General features: G+C 40.1%; 1 protein-coding gene across 1 annotated transcript; it reads left to right on the forward strand.

The window, feature by feature from the left end:
* Positions 1 to 621: 621 nt before the first annotated feature.
* On the forward strand, positions 622 to 16874 carry plcd3b (phospholipase C, delta 3b). Its single transcript, XM_044014117.1, has 16 exons — positions 622 to 969; positions 3760 to 3815; positions 4231 to 4342; positions 7115 to 7343; positions 7485 to 7614; positions 8674 to 8899; positions 9208 to 9409; positions 10421 to 10565; positions 10687 to 10839; positions 10978 to 11121; positions 11232 to 11385; positions 11499 to 11615; positions 11746 to 11924; positions 12868 to 13003; positions 13133 to 13282; positions 13361 to 16874. Exons 1-16 carry the CDS (start codon positions 876 to 878, stop codon positions 13507 to 13509), a joined length of 2376 nt encoding a protein of 791 aa, XP_043870052.1. The 5' UTR covers positions 622 to 875; the 3' UTR covers positions 13510 to 16874.
* Positions 16875 to 17505: the final 631 nt, after the last annotated feature.

Here is a 17505-nt window from a genome sequence, read left to right on the forward strand (position 1 = left end):
TGTTGGCACTGCTCCTTCCTTTAGGTGAAGTTTGGTGCTGTGTTCTGCTTTATATTGAAGAAGAAGAAGAACTCCTCTCTTTGTAGCTGCTGAGCGTATCGGTTGTACGGAGCTCAGCAGCTACAACAAGAGTAGTTCTTCTTCTACGGTTGAAAGTACATCACCGGATGTGCCCGGACTAGTGGTGAAATTCGTCAGTGACGTAACTAGTCAACAGAAGTGCCGTTCTGCTTCGTAGAGCTCAGGAAAACAATCAAACCCTGCGCTCTCAGCAGTGGCTGAACTGATTGTTATGGACGCAGATACACACAAAAATGCAGTGTTAATTGGCTGCGTTTTCGGGTGTAATATGTCCTCTTTAATATGAATATCAATAATGATAAATACAGAATAAATAACACTATTATAAAAGACATATTCCACATTTACGTACATATACATATGAACATATTGATACACATTGGTAATAAAATAAAATGAATAAAAATATAATAATATAATCGAATACTCCCTTCATTTAAATTGTGTAAGGACTTTTACTTTGAAGTGCAGCCGGAAATGTGTTAACTCCACAGTGGGGCTTTTGACGTGTTTTTCTTCTCGGCTGAGCGTCTCAGTGACGTCATCAGAGAGGAGGTTTGCACCGACTCCTGCTCTCCTTCTTCTCTCCTCCTCCTGCTGCTGATCCGCCAGGATAAAATCAGCAGCAGCGTCAGCAGCAGCATCAGCAGCAGCAGGAGATCAGCAGCGTCCTCCTCCTGCTGGACCTGGAGCTCCGCACCGTGAACTCTCCCGAGTCTGCAGCCGCAGACAGAGCACAGGAGCCCGGTCACACCAGAGGAGGAGGAGAAGGAGGAGGAGGAGGAGGGGTAGTCATGCTGGGCAGCAGGAAGAAAGCGGCTCCTGCGATGAAGAACGGAGGAGCCGGGACGTCCCAGTTAAAGGCCATCGATCCTCTGAGGAACCTCGGTGAGTGATCGATTATCGGTTCTACTTCAGGAATCAATCACGTGATAAAATGTGATGAAAGAGAAAAACACGTTTTATCTCAATGTAAATATTATATAATAATATATATATATTATATATACACACATATATGTTTATATATATATATATAAAAAATATACATATATATAAAAATATACATATATTGATACATACTGGCAACATATATACACAGTCAGCATATGAACAGTCAGTACAGTTCATATGCATGTGCGATATAGATGTAATATATACATACATGTACTGTATATACACAGTACATATATATGTGATATATATGAAAAACTCATAACTAAAGTCACATTTAAGCTTTTTTATTTTATGATATTATAATAAAATAAATGATATAAAATATATAAATATATTTAAAGAAATCTTTCTGAAATGTCAAATGATAAATGGAGTTCATGTTTGTCAAACAAAATGTTTCCAATGAATTAAGAACAGGTGGTGATGCCACGGTGTTTCCTGTGTGTGTCGTCTTGGCAACGCGCTGCCTGACTCACTGCTAAAATAAGATAAGATAATCCTGTTTTAATCCAAAAGTGGGGATTTGCTTCGTCTTGTTTTAGCTATATATATATATATATATATATATATATATATATATATATATATATATATATATATATATATATATTTATTTTTTTAATGGAAAAATATTATGTTAAATATAAAGAAAGTAGCATTTATTTTTTATTGTTTATTGTTTTTCTTGTTTTCTTGTTTTCTTGTTTAAAGGAAACAAAGATATGAAGTTTACGTACAAACAGGAGCAAAGAAAACTTTGAAAATTAAATCATAAAACCTGTTTTTATTCAGAAAACAGACTAAAATAAAGAGATTCATCTCATAATTATTGATCACTGAAGTGGTTAAATGTTGTTGCCCTAAATACAATTAAAAGAAATACAGAGGAAATATAAAAATAACGTTAGTGGTCCCATTGAAAACAGCTGTTAAACACAGAGGAAATGTACAGAGATGAGTTTTACACAGCGAAGTGTGGCTGAACGAGGCGTTCAGGGACACAGCGTGTGTGTGTGGCGTTTGTGGTCTCCTTCTCTAAAATAAGACATTATTTAGCAGCTGGTCAGTAAACGCAGACGTTTCCAGAAGAACAGGCTCAGAGACACATAATGTAAACACTGCTCCTCTGCTCACAACTGTGTTTACAGAAACCTCAGGTCAGTGTGTTTGAACAGCGTTTCCACTTCAACACAAAAACTGTGTTTTTAAGCTGTCGTGTCGTTCGTCAGCAGCTGCAGAAAGTGTCACTTTTTGCACTTTGTTGTCTTTTAAAGATAATGACCGTCTCCGCTGCAAAGAAACGCAATAAATAAAACAAGTGTGAAAGAGAGTGGGCGGGCCTAAATAAGATCCCTGGGGAACGCCACGATTTAGATGACAGCTTTTAGATGAATGTGTGAAAGAGAGTTTGGACAATAAAATGTGTGTCGAAATGGTCAGAGCTTTTCATATTGATGAAGTTGCCGTGTAAACCGCTCACTCCCCTGCACCAAATTCCATAGAAAAAATCAGTGATCTAACGTCACAGAGACGCAGGAGCTGTTGATCCACTGCTGCCTCCATCAGTAAGTTAAATGTGTTGTTTTATGAATTCAGCATTTGAATTATTTAATTTAGCCTTAACTCAGTGACACAAAGTGACCACACGAGGCAGCAGTAGACCAGCAGCTCCTGTGTCCCTGCAAGCTAAAAATCGCTGGTTTTCTCAATGGGGTTTGGTGTGGTTTTGAGTGAGTGCTTTACAAACTTCAGTTTCCTGTTTGTAAATGCTGAAAACAGTGAGATAAAGACATGAACATGTTTTTAAGATATCATAGACTTAAACCGACGTAGATTTTATTAAGTGGTTATAAAAGTCATTTTTTTCCCTGTGTGTTTTCACTGAGTCTCTGTGACTTGAGTCAGAACCTCCACAGCAGAGTGTGTTTTCTGTGTGTTTGGACTTTATCTCACATCGACGTCGCAGTGCAGCAGCAGCTGCCGCCGGTCACACGCCTGCGTCTTTCATCACAGTGTGGAGGAGGTCGATCACTTTAATGAGGTCACAGCGTGTTTTTAAGACAAACACAGACAGTTTGCTCAGTCAATTCCTCATTTACAGTGGCTGCAGTGTGTGTACGTGTGTGTGTGTGTGTGTGTCGGTTTCAGTGTGACTTGAGCCGTTTCCTCAACCCACAGAGCGCTTCTGTTCCAGCTGCTGAGTCAGCGTACGACTCAGCAGAATATGGAAAGGAGCACGTACAGGCGACATCGCACCACTTCTGCTACACTGGATCCTTTTGCAGAGAGGAAGGAACTTTCTTTGTTTTGTTTTGGGCTTTTTTTTGACGTGACACACAGTCCAACAGCTGACTGGGCTGTGAGCGCCCCCTGCTGCTGAGAACCGCCCTGAGAAATGTAGGCTCGCTCTCAGTGAGAACACGGCTGCCAGCGGGGGACAAAAAGTGTCCATCAAATAAAGACGTGAACATCGCAGACTTAATATAAACAACATTTAATATTGTCTCCTAACGTATGTGCATGCATACATACATTATACACACATAATTCAGTGCATATAACAAGGTATGGAGCCACAGACTCCATTTGTATTTGTCCTCCCTTGATAGTAAACACGCAGATAAGTCACATTCCTCACATTCTCCTCGGCCACAGATTAAACTGCTGTTGCTGTGTCTTCAGTCACAGTGAAGTGATGTGTCTGTTTTATTGTTTTTAAAGAAGTTCAGGAGGATGAAGACGTGAAGAGGATGTTGCAGGGCTCCAGTATGGTCAAGGTATCCAAAAATAAAAAATAATACTTACTGATAGTTCACAGCTGTTAGAATTTCATCGCACTGAAATGTCCAGAGTGTAAAAATGAATGGTGAGGCTGCAAATGACAACGAACAGAAAGGCTTTGACCTAAAATACATGCAAAATTCATAAATTCATACAAAAAGTTACATAAAGCAATGATTCACGTGTACAAACATGCTGATAGGTAATGTATTCATCGACTGCCGGGAAACCCCTGTAAATGTTTCACTCTGGAGCGCTAACAGTGTTTTATCATTCATAAATGCACCTTTTGTGAAATGTCCATATGCAGACGACTGTCTTTTGTATGTTGAAATCAGATTTTGAGATTTCTTTGGCTGATTTTTATGTTGTTGTGTGATGTTATTGATTGATTATTGATGGTGTGTTTAGGTTCGCTCACCTCGCTGGCAGAAGAGACGGACGCTGAGGCTGCTGGAGGACGGCGTCACCGTCTGGTGTCAGTCCCACAAGACGTCCAGTCGAGCCAAAGAGCAGCAGTCGTGTGAGTGCATGTTTACACTGTGCTTACCGTGGCAACAAAGTCACATGATCGTTATTTTCATACATTTCAAATGTAAGAAAACAGCAAGATAAAACAAAACACAAATAAATGGAATTATTGATTGATGAATCTAAGGTTGAATCTGTGAATATATTTTTTTTATAGCCCAGCGAGAGTGTGGCTACGTACGTTATGCTAACAATTCACATCATTGCATTATGGTTTTTAGTTCATACATTTTTTTTGTATTTAAATATTTTCATTACTAAACAAAGCTTTCACAATACAACAAGTTGTTTTTTCAGTTAAAAAAAACCTGCATAAATATTATATATAAATGTAGAAAATATCAATATAAAAGTAAAAACACAAACTGTGCAAAATGTGCAATTAACTCCGTCTTGTGACGCTTGTTTGGAGGTTTTTTGGGGGATTTTAGTTGTTGTTTTTTGTAAACAGTGACAAAATCATTGTCTAAAACCATGTGGAGTCTTTTTCTTGTGTGTGAGGAGAAATTAGATTCTTATTCAAATGTTATCTGATGTACAATAACACACACACACACACACACACACACACTAACACACACACACAGATCTAATCATGTGGTAATTAAAGGCCGTGTCCTGCAGGGAGAGGAGGTCAAACCTGTGGTTTTTTTTATGGAAAGTCTTTAAGTCTTACAAACCAACCACAGTCTCCACGGCGACGCCCTCCATCCCATCATGTCCTATAATCTGACTGTTTCAACTACAGCAGCCCGGGAGGCCATGTTCGACCGAAAATAGATGAGCTCTATAATCAGGGTGTGACCCTTCAGATAGTGTGTGTGTGTGTGTGTGTGTAGGTAGCATTTAGCTTTGACATAAATAGACACGGTGCGTCCATGTTTCGCATCACACGCCCAGTCAGCACCGGCAAACCTGACTTCTGAGTGGGCGGAGCCTCTCAAAGGGATGATTTGAGCAGCTTTAAGGAGCTAAGTTTACATCGTTTCATGTACGGAGGCCCCGTGCGTCCATGTTATCACTTAAATATAGACGTACACAAGCCGCTGAGTCACAAGTTCACTGTCGAAACTAAAAAAAAGGTTTGTAATCGCATAGCCAGACAATAGTTTGAAATCATAACATTAAATGTTTAGGTTCAACCTTTATGACATTTTTTTAACTTTTGAACTTCAAACAAAAGTCAAACAAAGATCCTTCAGGATGTCACAGTGTTTAGGATCCTTTAAATTCAACAAAAGTACTGTCCTTACTCTCTCTGTATATATGTACCATCACAAGAAAGCAAAAACATGTAAACAACAGTATCAGCTGCCCAGAACTCGGCTAATAACTGCTAAATTGAGCTACCCGAAGCACAGCGGAAGTGTTTTAGCCGAGCTACAGGAGCATTTTCAATGTCCAATATAAAACATTTCATAACTGTAAAAGCAAAACACGTCAACAACAGGTGACGTTAGAACTCGGCTACAAACGACTTACTTGAGCTACAATGGTTACGTTTGTTAGCTGACATTGCTAGTTAGCAAATATGACAGCTAAAACCAAAATGTATGAAATAAAAAATGGTAGAGCGCTAAAATATTTAGAACCCACTGTAAACTTGTAATAAATCTAAATCTAAAGAGTACAAATGCTTAAAAAGTGATATACTCAGATACTCAGAAACTGCTAACTTGAGCTATGTCAGCTACGAGGGTTAGAATTAGATTCTTATTCAAATGCTATCTGATGTGATAATCTCAGGGTTAAATTCATCTCTCCCTGTCCTAGACTCTCTGAGCCGTAATAAAAGAGTAGATTATAAGTGAATATGATTGAAAGGCAGAGACTCTTCAGTCTAATCCGACTGTGTGGTCCACGCTAACAGCAGCCTCTGAACGTCTCGTCGTCTAATCGCAGGTTAGCGAGGACGAAAAAGACGTCAGCAGTTTCACTTCAGTGGAGTGAGGTTTTTTTTTCTTTAAAAAGACGTTCCCTTTTAAAGCTGGGATCGGCGACATATTATGAAAACCTTTGCTCATAATGAATAAGTGAAGTGATATGAGATGAATCCACTTTAATCCAGAGTTCATGTTCTTATTTATTTACATGTGAACTTAACTTTAAGCTGCTTTATTTACCAAAGTGTCCCCAGAGAGATAGAGACAGACTGTTTGGAATATCAGAGGACTAAAATAGAAAAGAGATAGCGTTGTTTCCATTCTCACACACACACACACACCAAAAACGTTCTGTTTTCATTGGCGTGGGTTTATTTTGTAAGCTTGTTGCAACTTCCTGTCACTCAATCTAAATTTTCTGTAATGGGTAGGTGATCATCATTTTGGAAGGAATCCACCCACTGATGACGTCACAAACCATGATCAGAATTTCAAATAATCCCACTCTCTTGCAATGGGCAAAACTGTAAAAATAAACTAATAAAAACAAATATCTCTGTCAAAACTCATCGGATTTGACCAAAATTTGATATGGGCTTTGTAACAGATCAGGATGACTTTTGTCACGTCATGCTTACATAAGATGGTCATCGCTACAAACAGGCAAAGTTGTCCAAATTACATTTTGCTCACATTAAATAAATTTGATTTAAAAACGTTTTTCCCATCCAAGCTCTTGTATTTCATTGCACTAATGGATGCCACGGATCAATAAATCACCGCAGTAAGAATTTTATTGGTGACTAATGTTCCATTAACGTAATGAACAGTAAAAGGTTGGTGCAGGGAATGTGACGTGACTTCTCTGTTTCCCTCCATAGTCTCTATCATGGAGGTGGAGTGCGTCCGCGAGGGTTTCCACTCGGAGATGATGCAGCAATTGAACGGTTCGGTTCCCGAGGGCCGGGGTCTGACGGTGGTCTTCAAAGGGTCTCGGAAAAGCCTGGATCTGCTCTGCCAGAGCCAGGAGGAGGCGCAGCAGTGGGCCCGCGGCATCAGGACGCTGCAAGGGAGAGTGGAGAACATGACCCAGAAGGAGAAACTCGACCAATATCCTGATTTATGTCCATGTGGAGTTAGTTTGCACTGTAAAAAAAGATCCAGTAAAGTCCAAACTGGAGTGACAGCATCTATCATGAACATCTAAACTTGATGTTATTGTTGCTGTTTCCTTAACTGTGTCTGTGTCACCTGGATCCATGCTTACCTGAGTCGGGCTGATCAGAACCACGATGACAAGATGAGCTACGACGAAGTCCAGACACTGCTGCAGATGATCAACATTGATCTGAGCGATCAATACGCCCGCAGCCTCTTCCAGGTGAATGGACAAAAATCAGCTAATATATTATATTTTTTAATTCTTTATTGATAAATAAGATTCTACAAGTGTGTAAATGTGAGTGGAAATAAATAGATTTTAATATTTATTTATTTAATAAATGTTATTATTATTTTAAAATAGTTTTTCATATTCATTTTTATGGCTACAAAGGAAACAATAAAAAATGTTAATAAATATATATTTTATATCTAATAAAAAACTTTTTTAAATGTAATATTGTGAAATAAATTAGAATTGTCTAAACTGAAAGAGGGTTTGGTCAAATTTAAAACGCAGTATAATACTGAATACTGAAGATACCTGGTAAACTTTGTAATTATTATTTATATATATTGGATTACGCAAAAAAAAACGTCTAATCTGAAGAGTTTTGGATTATTTAAAGGTCAAAATGGAAAATATCACAAATTATACTGAAGAAAATGTCTCTTGAAACATCTTTAAATACTTCAGTATAAAAATGTTTTGCATTTTATTTGCAAAGTTAACACATTAGAATTGTACTTACCTTATAGGAACCAATGATATGTTATCAACACGACCGTGTCAAATGAAGAGATTTAGGCTAACGCTATAATAGAAACCTCAAGCTAACTGCTAAGCCTCTCATCTTTTCTCATTACTTAGCTAACTATGAAGGAAGATTTCAATTTGAATTTAAGATAAAGCAAGAATACAAACCAATCAATTCCATTGTAAGTTACTTTGGATAAAAGTGTCAGCTAAATGACATGTAATGTCAAGCTAACCCTTTTTTGTGTCAACTAGCTAAATGAAAAAATCTAAATTGAAGCTAAAGTAAGAGTACAAACCCTTTGCATTAGCTAGCTAATTCAGAGAGAATACTTTATTATAACGTGCTTCAACATTAATTAAAGCATTGGAAAAATAAACCTTAAAAACACATAATATCTAAAAACTTCCATGAAAACACTGTTCAACTTTAGTTGAATAGCAATACGGGTAAAGACGGACGATGCTGAAGTCCACAACGTTGACTTTACTGACCGAGTATTTCCTTTATTTTTCTGTCAGAAATGTGATCGGTCCGCAGACGGCCGACTGGACCACGGAGAGATTGAGGTTTTCTGCCGGGAGCTGCTACGGCGACCAGAGCTGGATGCCGTGTTTATACGCTACTCTGCAAATGGCTGCGTGCTTTCCACCGTGGACCTGAGGGACTTCCTGAAGGACCAGGGGGAGGACGCTTCACTCATCCACGCCCAAAGCCTCATACTCTCATACGAACTTAACGAGTGGGGTACGACGCTAAGTCACAAACATGTGCTAAAAGTACCAACATTAAAACTGACAACTTACTTTTAAAGTAGCAGTGCATAACTTCTAAGGATATTGTGATTACGCCAACTTGCTTTACTAGCGCTATGTACTGGTTGTGCTTCTTCCTTCCCTCTGTAGTCACAACATAAAATTAATCTCATGGAGACGCACTACTGCATTAAGCGTTGTTGGTTTGCCAATGAATCATTCCTCTTGTACAAACTGCATTTTGACCAGAAACCGTCCGTCTCGTGTCCTTATTCTGTTTGTGCCTTTTGCCCAGCGCAGCCCAGAAGAACCAGTTCATGACGCCCAATGGCTTCACCATGTACATGCTGTCCAAGGAGAACTGGGTCTTTAACCCGGAACATTCTCGTGTTTACCAGGATATGAAGCATCCACTGTCGCACTACTTCATCTCCTCGTCCCACAACACTTACCTCACGAAGGACCAGCTCACGGGGGAAAGTAGCACCGAGCCATACATCCGGTAAGCTACACACTACTCTGTTTTAAGTGCTGATGCCTCTACTGCAACAAATCTCTCACATAATTATTGTCTGGGTTGCCTTAGTTTGGAGGCCATGGTAGCTCCTTGGTTAAAAAAGTTTCCAGATGGTGACACTGTGGAGTCTCTTCACTACCTGAACGACCTTCACTGGTTGTGGCTGTGGAGGTAGATTGTGTTTTATATGGCAGGTGTGAATAGCTATTTCAGGTTGAGGCTCTGACTGGGCCACCCACAGAGTACTCCCTAAACTTTAAGAGTGGTACCTTTCATATTTTGCTGTGTACTTTGGATACTTGTCAGCCTGAGGTCTGGATCACTCTCAACCAGGTTTACACTATGGGAAACTGAGGTTTGGACTGGTTGCAAGGAACCTGGGGCCGAGGTATGGACTGCCTGTCGACAACCAAGTCTTTATTGGACATGTAATGTTTCTGTCCACTACTGCGACCACAATGGAAACCCAGAAAAACAGGGTAAACAAATTGTCCTAAAAGATTATTGCTCAGGGTCTTGTGGGTCATGCCAACATGGAAGCAGGTCGTCTGAGGACTGTGAACTCAATTGTAGCTGATCGGGGAACTAACAGCGGCTGTAGAAGCTGGATGGATCCCAGTGAGTCACCATCTGGGGCATAGGCTGGTAAATAAATAGGTGAGGATAGCAGGTTTAGAGTGGAAACTTACTAAACAGATGAAGAATGACATTTTTTTCTTGGGTGCAAAAGGCTACCAAAAAGTCCTTGGGAATGGGAGTGGTTGCCTGCCACAGTCTCACCATTAGATGCCACTACTTTTTACACACTGGACCTAGAAGAAGGGGGTGTAGTGGCTCAGTGGTTAAGACCCTACCTTGTGTACCAAAGACATCATGGTCACAAGTTTGATTCCACCCCTGGCTAATTGTACTTGATTCCATTGTAAGTCGCTTTGGATAATGTAATGTAAAGAAGCTTGTTTTTTTTTTACGTTATTATTTGTCATATTTCCTCAGGGCTCTGAGTCACGGATGTCGCTGTGTAGAGCTGGACTGCTGGGACGGAGATAAAGGAGAACCCGTCATCTACCATGGACACACACTCACCTCCAAAGTACCGTTCATCCAGGTCATTAAGACGATCAATGAGTACGCTTTTAAAGTGAGTACCCTACGAGTTAAGATTTTACCTCATGATAAACTTTTATGTGTGATAAGAGAGAAGATGATACCGGAGGTAGATTAGTAGGTCAGTTGTTCAACCCCTGTACCTTCTCATCCAGGCGTCTCCATTCCCTCTGATCCTGTCCCTGGAGAACCACTGCTCTATAGAGCAGCAGGTGGTGATGGCCCAACACTTGCGATCCATCCTGGGTGACAAGCTTCTCACCAAACCGCTGAGAGATCGGGATTCTCAGAGCCTGCCCTGTCCAGAGGTAAGAAGACACATCTACATGTCATCAGAATGTCCACACACTCATCAGAGGTGGGTCAGTTCCTCAGGCGATGGAACAAGTTCCTACCACTGGTTATAAATCAGGCTTATGCATCTTTTATTGCTTGCACCTCTGCAGGATCTCAAAGGAAAAATCCTTGTGAAGGGGAAGAAGGAGCTCACAGTGGGGGATGGCTCATCCAGCACTTCTGACTTCAGCTCCTCAGATGAGGAAGCCAGCAGGAGTGAAGGCAAGGCCTGCGCAAAGAGAATGGACAAGAAGGTTCGTAGAAGAACAAAGTCAGGAGCCCTCTCTTGACTTTGTTCTGGGTGGTTTTAAGGGTTTTCTGCCCGTGTATGTGACTGTTTTTTTGGTGTGTGTGTCGTTTGCAGACTAGTGGGTCTAAGCTGAGTCCAGAGTTGTCAGACCTGGTGGTCTACACCCGCAGTGTTCATTTTAAAAGCTTTGAACAAGCTGCCAAGAGCCCAGCTACTGAAATGTCGTCCTTCTCTGAAAGTGAAGCTCTCAGGCACATCAAGGACTCAGGTATGATGTTTGTCTGTGACGACTCTTCCATGTAGCCTTCCTGTGTTCCTACGTCACTCACTGTTGGGATGACGATTGCCTGGACTTTCCTTGTCCTATTCTCTGTCTTCCAGGGATGTATTTTGTGCGTCACAACAGTCACCAGCTCAGCAGGATCTACCCCTCAGGACAGCGCCTCCAGTCGTCCAACTTCAACCCTCAGGAGATGTGGAATTCAGGGTGTCAGATTGGTGAGAGCTTCCATCTTCAAGTGTACTTCATAGACCTACCAGAAACAAATCTTTACATTCATCTTTTTAGTCCGACTCACGGTAAATGTAATTTCATGCTGCTAGAACAACTGTGCTGGTTTTTTTGCAGTTGCTTTGAACTTCCAGACTCCAGGTGAGCAGATGGACCTGAACCAAGGAAGGTTCCTGCAGAATGGTCAATGCGGGTACATCCTCAAACCCCCCTTCCTGTGCCAGCCTGATACCACTTTCAACCCGGAGAATGTTGGCGGAGGTCCCGGCCATAGTCCCTTACTCCTCTCTGTTCGGGTAAGATGATGCCCCCTCCTGGGAAGCAAGCAGAACGGGTGGAAATGCAGGTTCCTGGATTTCTAGGAACTCAGTAAACTTACAACCAATCTTGTGGCGCATTTCCACCGGCACTACTCACCTCGCCTCGGCATGGCGAGTAGCATTTAACTAGCGTTTAACTAGGTACTATTTTTAGTACCTGCTCAGGCGAGGTTCCAAGCGTGCTTAAAAGCAGGTACTATATGATGATTGGTCAGACTGCCGGCCGCTGAGTCCCGTCACAGGAAGAGACGTCCCACACACAAATCAAGCCGAACAGTGCCGAACTGTAGATCACTTAAAACTATTTAACAATCCTAACAACGTGGGTTAATCTCCAACAACTACCAGGGAAAACTCTATATTTAACTGGAGTCTTTTAAAGTAGAGTGGTGTATTTAGGGACAGCACCGCTGATCGCGAGCCACAGACCGCTGCCACTGTAGTCTGTGGAGTAGGAGGCTGTGCGACATGTGGACAGAAATCAAGCCGAACAGTGCCGAATTGTAGATAAATTAACTACTTAACAATCCTAAAAATGTGGGTTAATCTCCAACAACTACAGACGTGTGGTGTAAAGTCACTAGTCACTGGTGTGTGTGTGTGGGTGTGGGTGTGTCGCGTATAAAACAAAGTCACCGCATAAAACAAGTCACCGCAGTTTCACTCAGCCGTGCAGTGATGACTCCGCCCACATTAAGTAGGTACTTTTTTGTAGTGGAGATGCAACCTAATCGTGCCATGTCGTGCCGAGCCGGTGTGTAGAGCCGGTGGAAATGTGCCATTAGTGGACTACCTCTTTGGGATTTGCTTGAAAACAATAGCCAATGGTGTCATAGTGGTCTCAGGAGTGTTGTTAAAGTTGTCTCTGCTTTGCTCTGTAATGTCAACGAAACTAAGAGGGTCCTTGGTGTAATTTCAGGTTATTTCAGCTCAGCAGCTGCCTAAACCAGAATGGGACAAGCCCAGCTCCATTGTGGACCCGCAGGTGTGGGTGGAGATCCATGGTGCTCCGATAGACAACAACAAAAAGAAGACTAACCACGTTGACAACAACGGTAAATATCCCGCAGACAAATTACCTCTGAGCAAGTAAACAAGTTCAGTCCCTGTAGGACATTTTTTTGCCACTTGTAAAAGACAAAGAAAATGTAATTCATAAAAAAAGTGTTGTTTCTTCATTTCAGGCTTTAATCCACGATGGGACTGTACCTTTAACTTCACCATCCACGTCCCTGACTTGGCTCTGGTTCGCTTCTTGGTTGAAGACCATGACTACACCTCCAGCAATGACTTCTTGGGACAATTCACCCTCCCATTAACCAGTGTCCGCACAGGTGTGTTAACAAGATCTAGCTTGAGTTTCAAAAAAACATTTGCTCTCTTCACCTTCTCTCTCTCTCTCATCTCTGCAGGTTATCGTCACGTCCGACTGCTCAAGTTGGACGGTTCTAACCTCTCACCTGCTTCACTCTTCGTCCACATCGCCATTGGGCCGTGTCAGAGCAGTCCCTGCAAGTCGACAGCAAAATCCCCGGCCAGGTCTAGAGCCAAGCAGCTGTAGTCGCCTCCCTCTACCCAGGCAACAAGAGGACACCATGGAAACCAGGCAATTTAAGACCCAGACCCAAACCCAGACTCAGGCCCAAAGGACTTTCTGTAAAACTCAGAGGTTGTAAACTTGTCTCTTTAATGCTGTAACACCATCAGGAACCTGTCCAAACCTTTTGGGACAGGAGGATGGCACAGCAGAGATTCTGGCCAGTGTTCAGACGGATGTGCAGCTCATTTCCAGGCCTTGGTCTCCAGACCTTGGTGGTGAGTAATCGAGATATAACCATGGAGGGAAATTCTTCATTAGACAAAATCTGACAATCACTTGAAACTAGGGATGTCCCCATCCCCGAGTTATCGGATCAGAGCCGGCCTTTACTTTTCACCCCGATCGTTTACACTCCTCTGCGGGTTCTTCATGTAGCTCAGCTGTGACCGTAGCAGAACTTTATTTGGTTCAGACTCAAAGTTGTGGACTATCGTTGAGCAGTTGCACGTTGCTCTAACCCGAGTTTACAACCATGTCACACATCAGTGTTGGTGCAGAATATCAACTTATTTGTGCCCTGGTATCCACCCACCTTTTCAGCTAACATCTTGAGAAGCAATATTTTCACCTTCTTAGTCACAGTTTAACGACAGGGTGTAAACAACCACGGTCAGTATGTTTACACGAAACGAAAACAAATTATTGCACTAGTTTGGCAAAAACGGACGATAAAGGTTCTTTTGGGGCTACTGCTGAATCGTAGAACTCGGTGTAACCAATGGCCGATAATTTGACCCACATATTTAGTCGTTAAATTACATTTCATTTAGCAGACGCTTTTATCCAAAGCGACTTACAATGGAATTGAGTACAATCAGCCAGGGGTGGAGTTGAACTTGCGACCATGATGTCTTTCGCACACAGGGTACCGGTCTTAACCACTGAGCCACTCCAACCCCCAACTGATAAAATACTAAGACACAAAAATGTCATTAAACTTTGACCAGGAAATAACAGAAGAAGAAAAAGAGCAAGAAGAACTTGGATGAATTCCAGACCGGTACATTTTTCCTGAAAAGGTTCCAGAAGTTCTTTGATGGTGCTCAACATGCTAACACCTAGCTACCAGCTAAACTGCCCAGTATTACCAGCCTGAAAGGAGACACATAGTCCCCACTTATGCTTGTTTACCGGGAGAAGGATATTCGTTCAACGAAACAGCGAAGTGGAGCTACGAGTGCCGGTTTAGCCCCGCCCTTTTTCTCTGCACCGAGTCTGTTCTTACGCTCTAAACTTCAGTCCGGAGTATTATTTATTTTAATCTCTGTTATCTTTCAGAGTAAATATCAGTATCAGGACTCGTGAGGGGCCAAAAACAAGCAGAAAGAATTTCTTTTTCTTTTTTTATTTATTTATTTATATATTTATATGGGTTTACTTTCAGAGCAAGACTGAATAATTTAATGTCAACTCAATAATCCAGACTGCAGGTGTCCATTTATAACGTCCACAACCAAAGTCTGTTTTTTTCTATAAAAAAACGGAAGAAGTTTAATCACATTAGTGGAATTGCATTTTCTTGGCGACGAGTGAACGTCTGTCAACGACGCCAATTTTTACTGTCTGAAAATTCTGTGCCAATGCTGACTCAATTTTAATAAATGAAGAGTATACGTATATATATATATACATATATATATACACACATATGCTAACGATGCTCTGACAGAAGCTGCAGCCAAATCAGTTTGGACGCATTTGTCCGAGAAAGCTTGCGTCTTCCCCTTTAATCAGAGTTTACACTCGTGTACTTAAGATCACGTCTAACAAAAAAGTGATTTTATCTTGATTAAAACGTGATTTAAACTAATTTTAAAACAACAAAACTTGTTTTAGAAGATTTTACATCAAAAAACAAAAACAATAACTAGCTCTTACGCGCTGCTTATCATATAAATAATTGTATGCTAATACTTTTATAATGTAGCCTTTTGTGTTTCAAGTAAACATTTATAATAATTAATCACATAGCATTTTTTTAATATACTATAGAATTTTTGCTTCGCTGTTAGCTCGCTAGCCGAGACGTTCCATTTGTAGTCAGAACTTGGAAATTTCCGAGGTCATACGTGGGAACGCCCCCCACCAATAGACTCAGATATCCAACTCAGAGCAACCTTAGGTGCCGTCCCTCCCAATTTCTGACCAGTAAAACACGAATGTGATTCGTAGCAGAATTTTGTTTTTAATTAGTTAGAAATTTGCTTCACTGTTTTTTACGTTGTGTTTAGATAATGTGTCAAAACTGACTGATTGTGTTTGTGCCAGTTTGTTACTGTCCCCGCTGCCCAAAAGACAGTGGTTCCCAAACACTGGCGTGGGACCCACAAATGGGTCGTGGGAGATTTTGAAGATTTATGTGTATACGTTTGAAAAAATGTGATGATTAATTTATCATATATATGCATACATTTCACTCAGTCAAGTTTCCACAATAAATGATCATGTTTAATGGTTTTATACAGATTTTATTTGAGAGAGTAATTTTATAATTTTTTTTGGTTCACAATTAGTTTTTTTTTTAACATTTGACATGAAGGACTGTGAATATTTTTCAATCGTATGACTTGAGTCAGCACCGGGAGCTGGGAGATCAAACACCATGGGCGACGTGTGTGTGTGTCCCATGTGATCTGCACACAAGTGGACTGACGTTAGAATTGGTCACTAGTGACCTCTTGTGGTCAGTGTTTCAGTTGGACACCATGGGAAATACACGAGAAACAACAACATGCTACCAAGAAGCCTCTGCCAATATTTAACGTGGTGATTTTGCACTTACATGTAAGAAGTGTTTCAGACCAAATATGTTTTTCTTTGGAAATGTAGCAATGATATCAGAATATTATAATATATCAGATATTTTTTGTAACTGTTTGTGCCGCATTAGCTGCACGCTAAATTTAATCTGACGTCACTTATGTATCCAGGTAATAAACATATAAACACACACGTTACCAAGTAGAAATGTACACAGTGACCTTTGTTAAGTTATTAAACTAAACCAGAACAAACTGAAGAACCTCATAATGTCATTGTTATTATGATGGCATGTACTATTTAAGAGTGAAAAACTATAATAAAAGTAGAATTTCTGCCTTTTTATTTTCTCTTTTCTGTTCATTTTTATTTGTAATATGCAAGTTTAAGGTTTTTTTTTTACTCATTCAGTTTTTAAATGACTGAATTCGCATTTTGATGAATAAACAAACGCATCATCGGTGTAGAGCTTTACATTTAGTGATTCTATGTGTACAAAATCTGCTTAGAAAATAGATACAATAGATGAATCAACATATATGAAACTTAATAAAGATGAAAAATGATTTGTGTTTTCTTCTGTGCCCAGTTTTTTTGTTAAATTAAGTAAAACAGTGAATTGTATACATTGTCAAATATAAATCATATATATGGATATATGTATAGCACTGTAAAAAAATACTGTTGTAAAAAAGTTTGTAATCACAAGTTGGTATCACTCAACCAACTGACAATTGTATGAAAGCGTGGTTACTAATTTTTTTTTAGTGTTTAAACTAAAGTTTAAACACTTTTTTACAGTGTTACAGTGCTGGTGCAATAAAAAATGATTTTACAAACTAAAATATTAAAAACGCCTTTTGGATGAATTTAATTTAATTTACATTTCAACATTTAATTTTAATGTAATTTATCAGTTTCTGAGAATAAAAATGCACAATAAGTTTAAACAACTTCTCTTTTTTACAGTGCTGGTGCAGACTTAAAATGTGGGTTTAACAAATATATTGAATCTGTAAAATATAGGGCCAAAAAAACGGAGTCAGCCACAGAATTTCAATATCAATTTTCTTGACATCTTATAAAAGTTGTAAATTTTTATTGAACAATAATGACATCAACAATTTTTACAAATTTGCCAAACGTCCTGAACTTAAAAAACATGTACAAAATATACATTTATGTAACTTGATAACT

This window comes from Solea senegalensis, linkage group LG18 (assembly GCF_019176455.1).
Source record: "Solea senegalensis isolate Sse05_10M linkage group LG18, IFAPA_SoseM_1, whole genome shotgun sequence".
NCBI classification, from domain to species: Eukaryota; Metazoa; Chordata; class Actinopteri; order Pleuronectiformes; family Soleidae; genus Solea; species Solea senegalensis.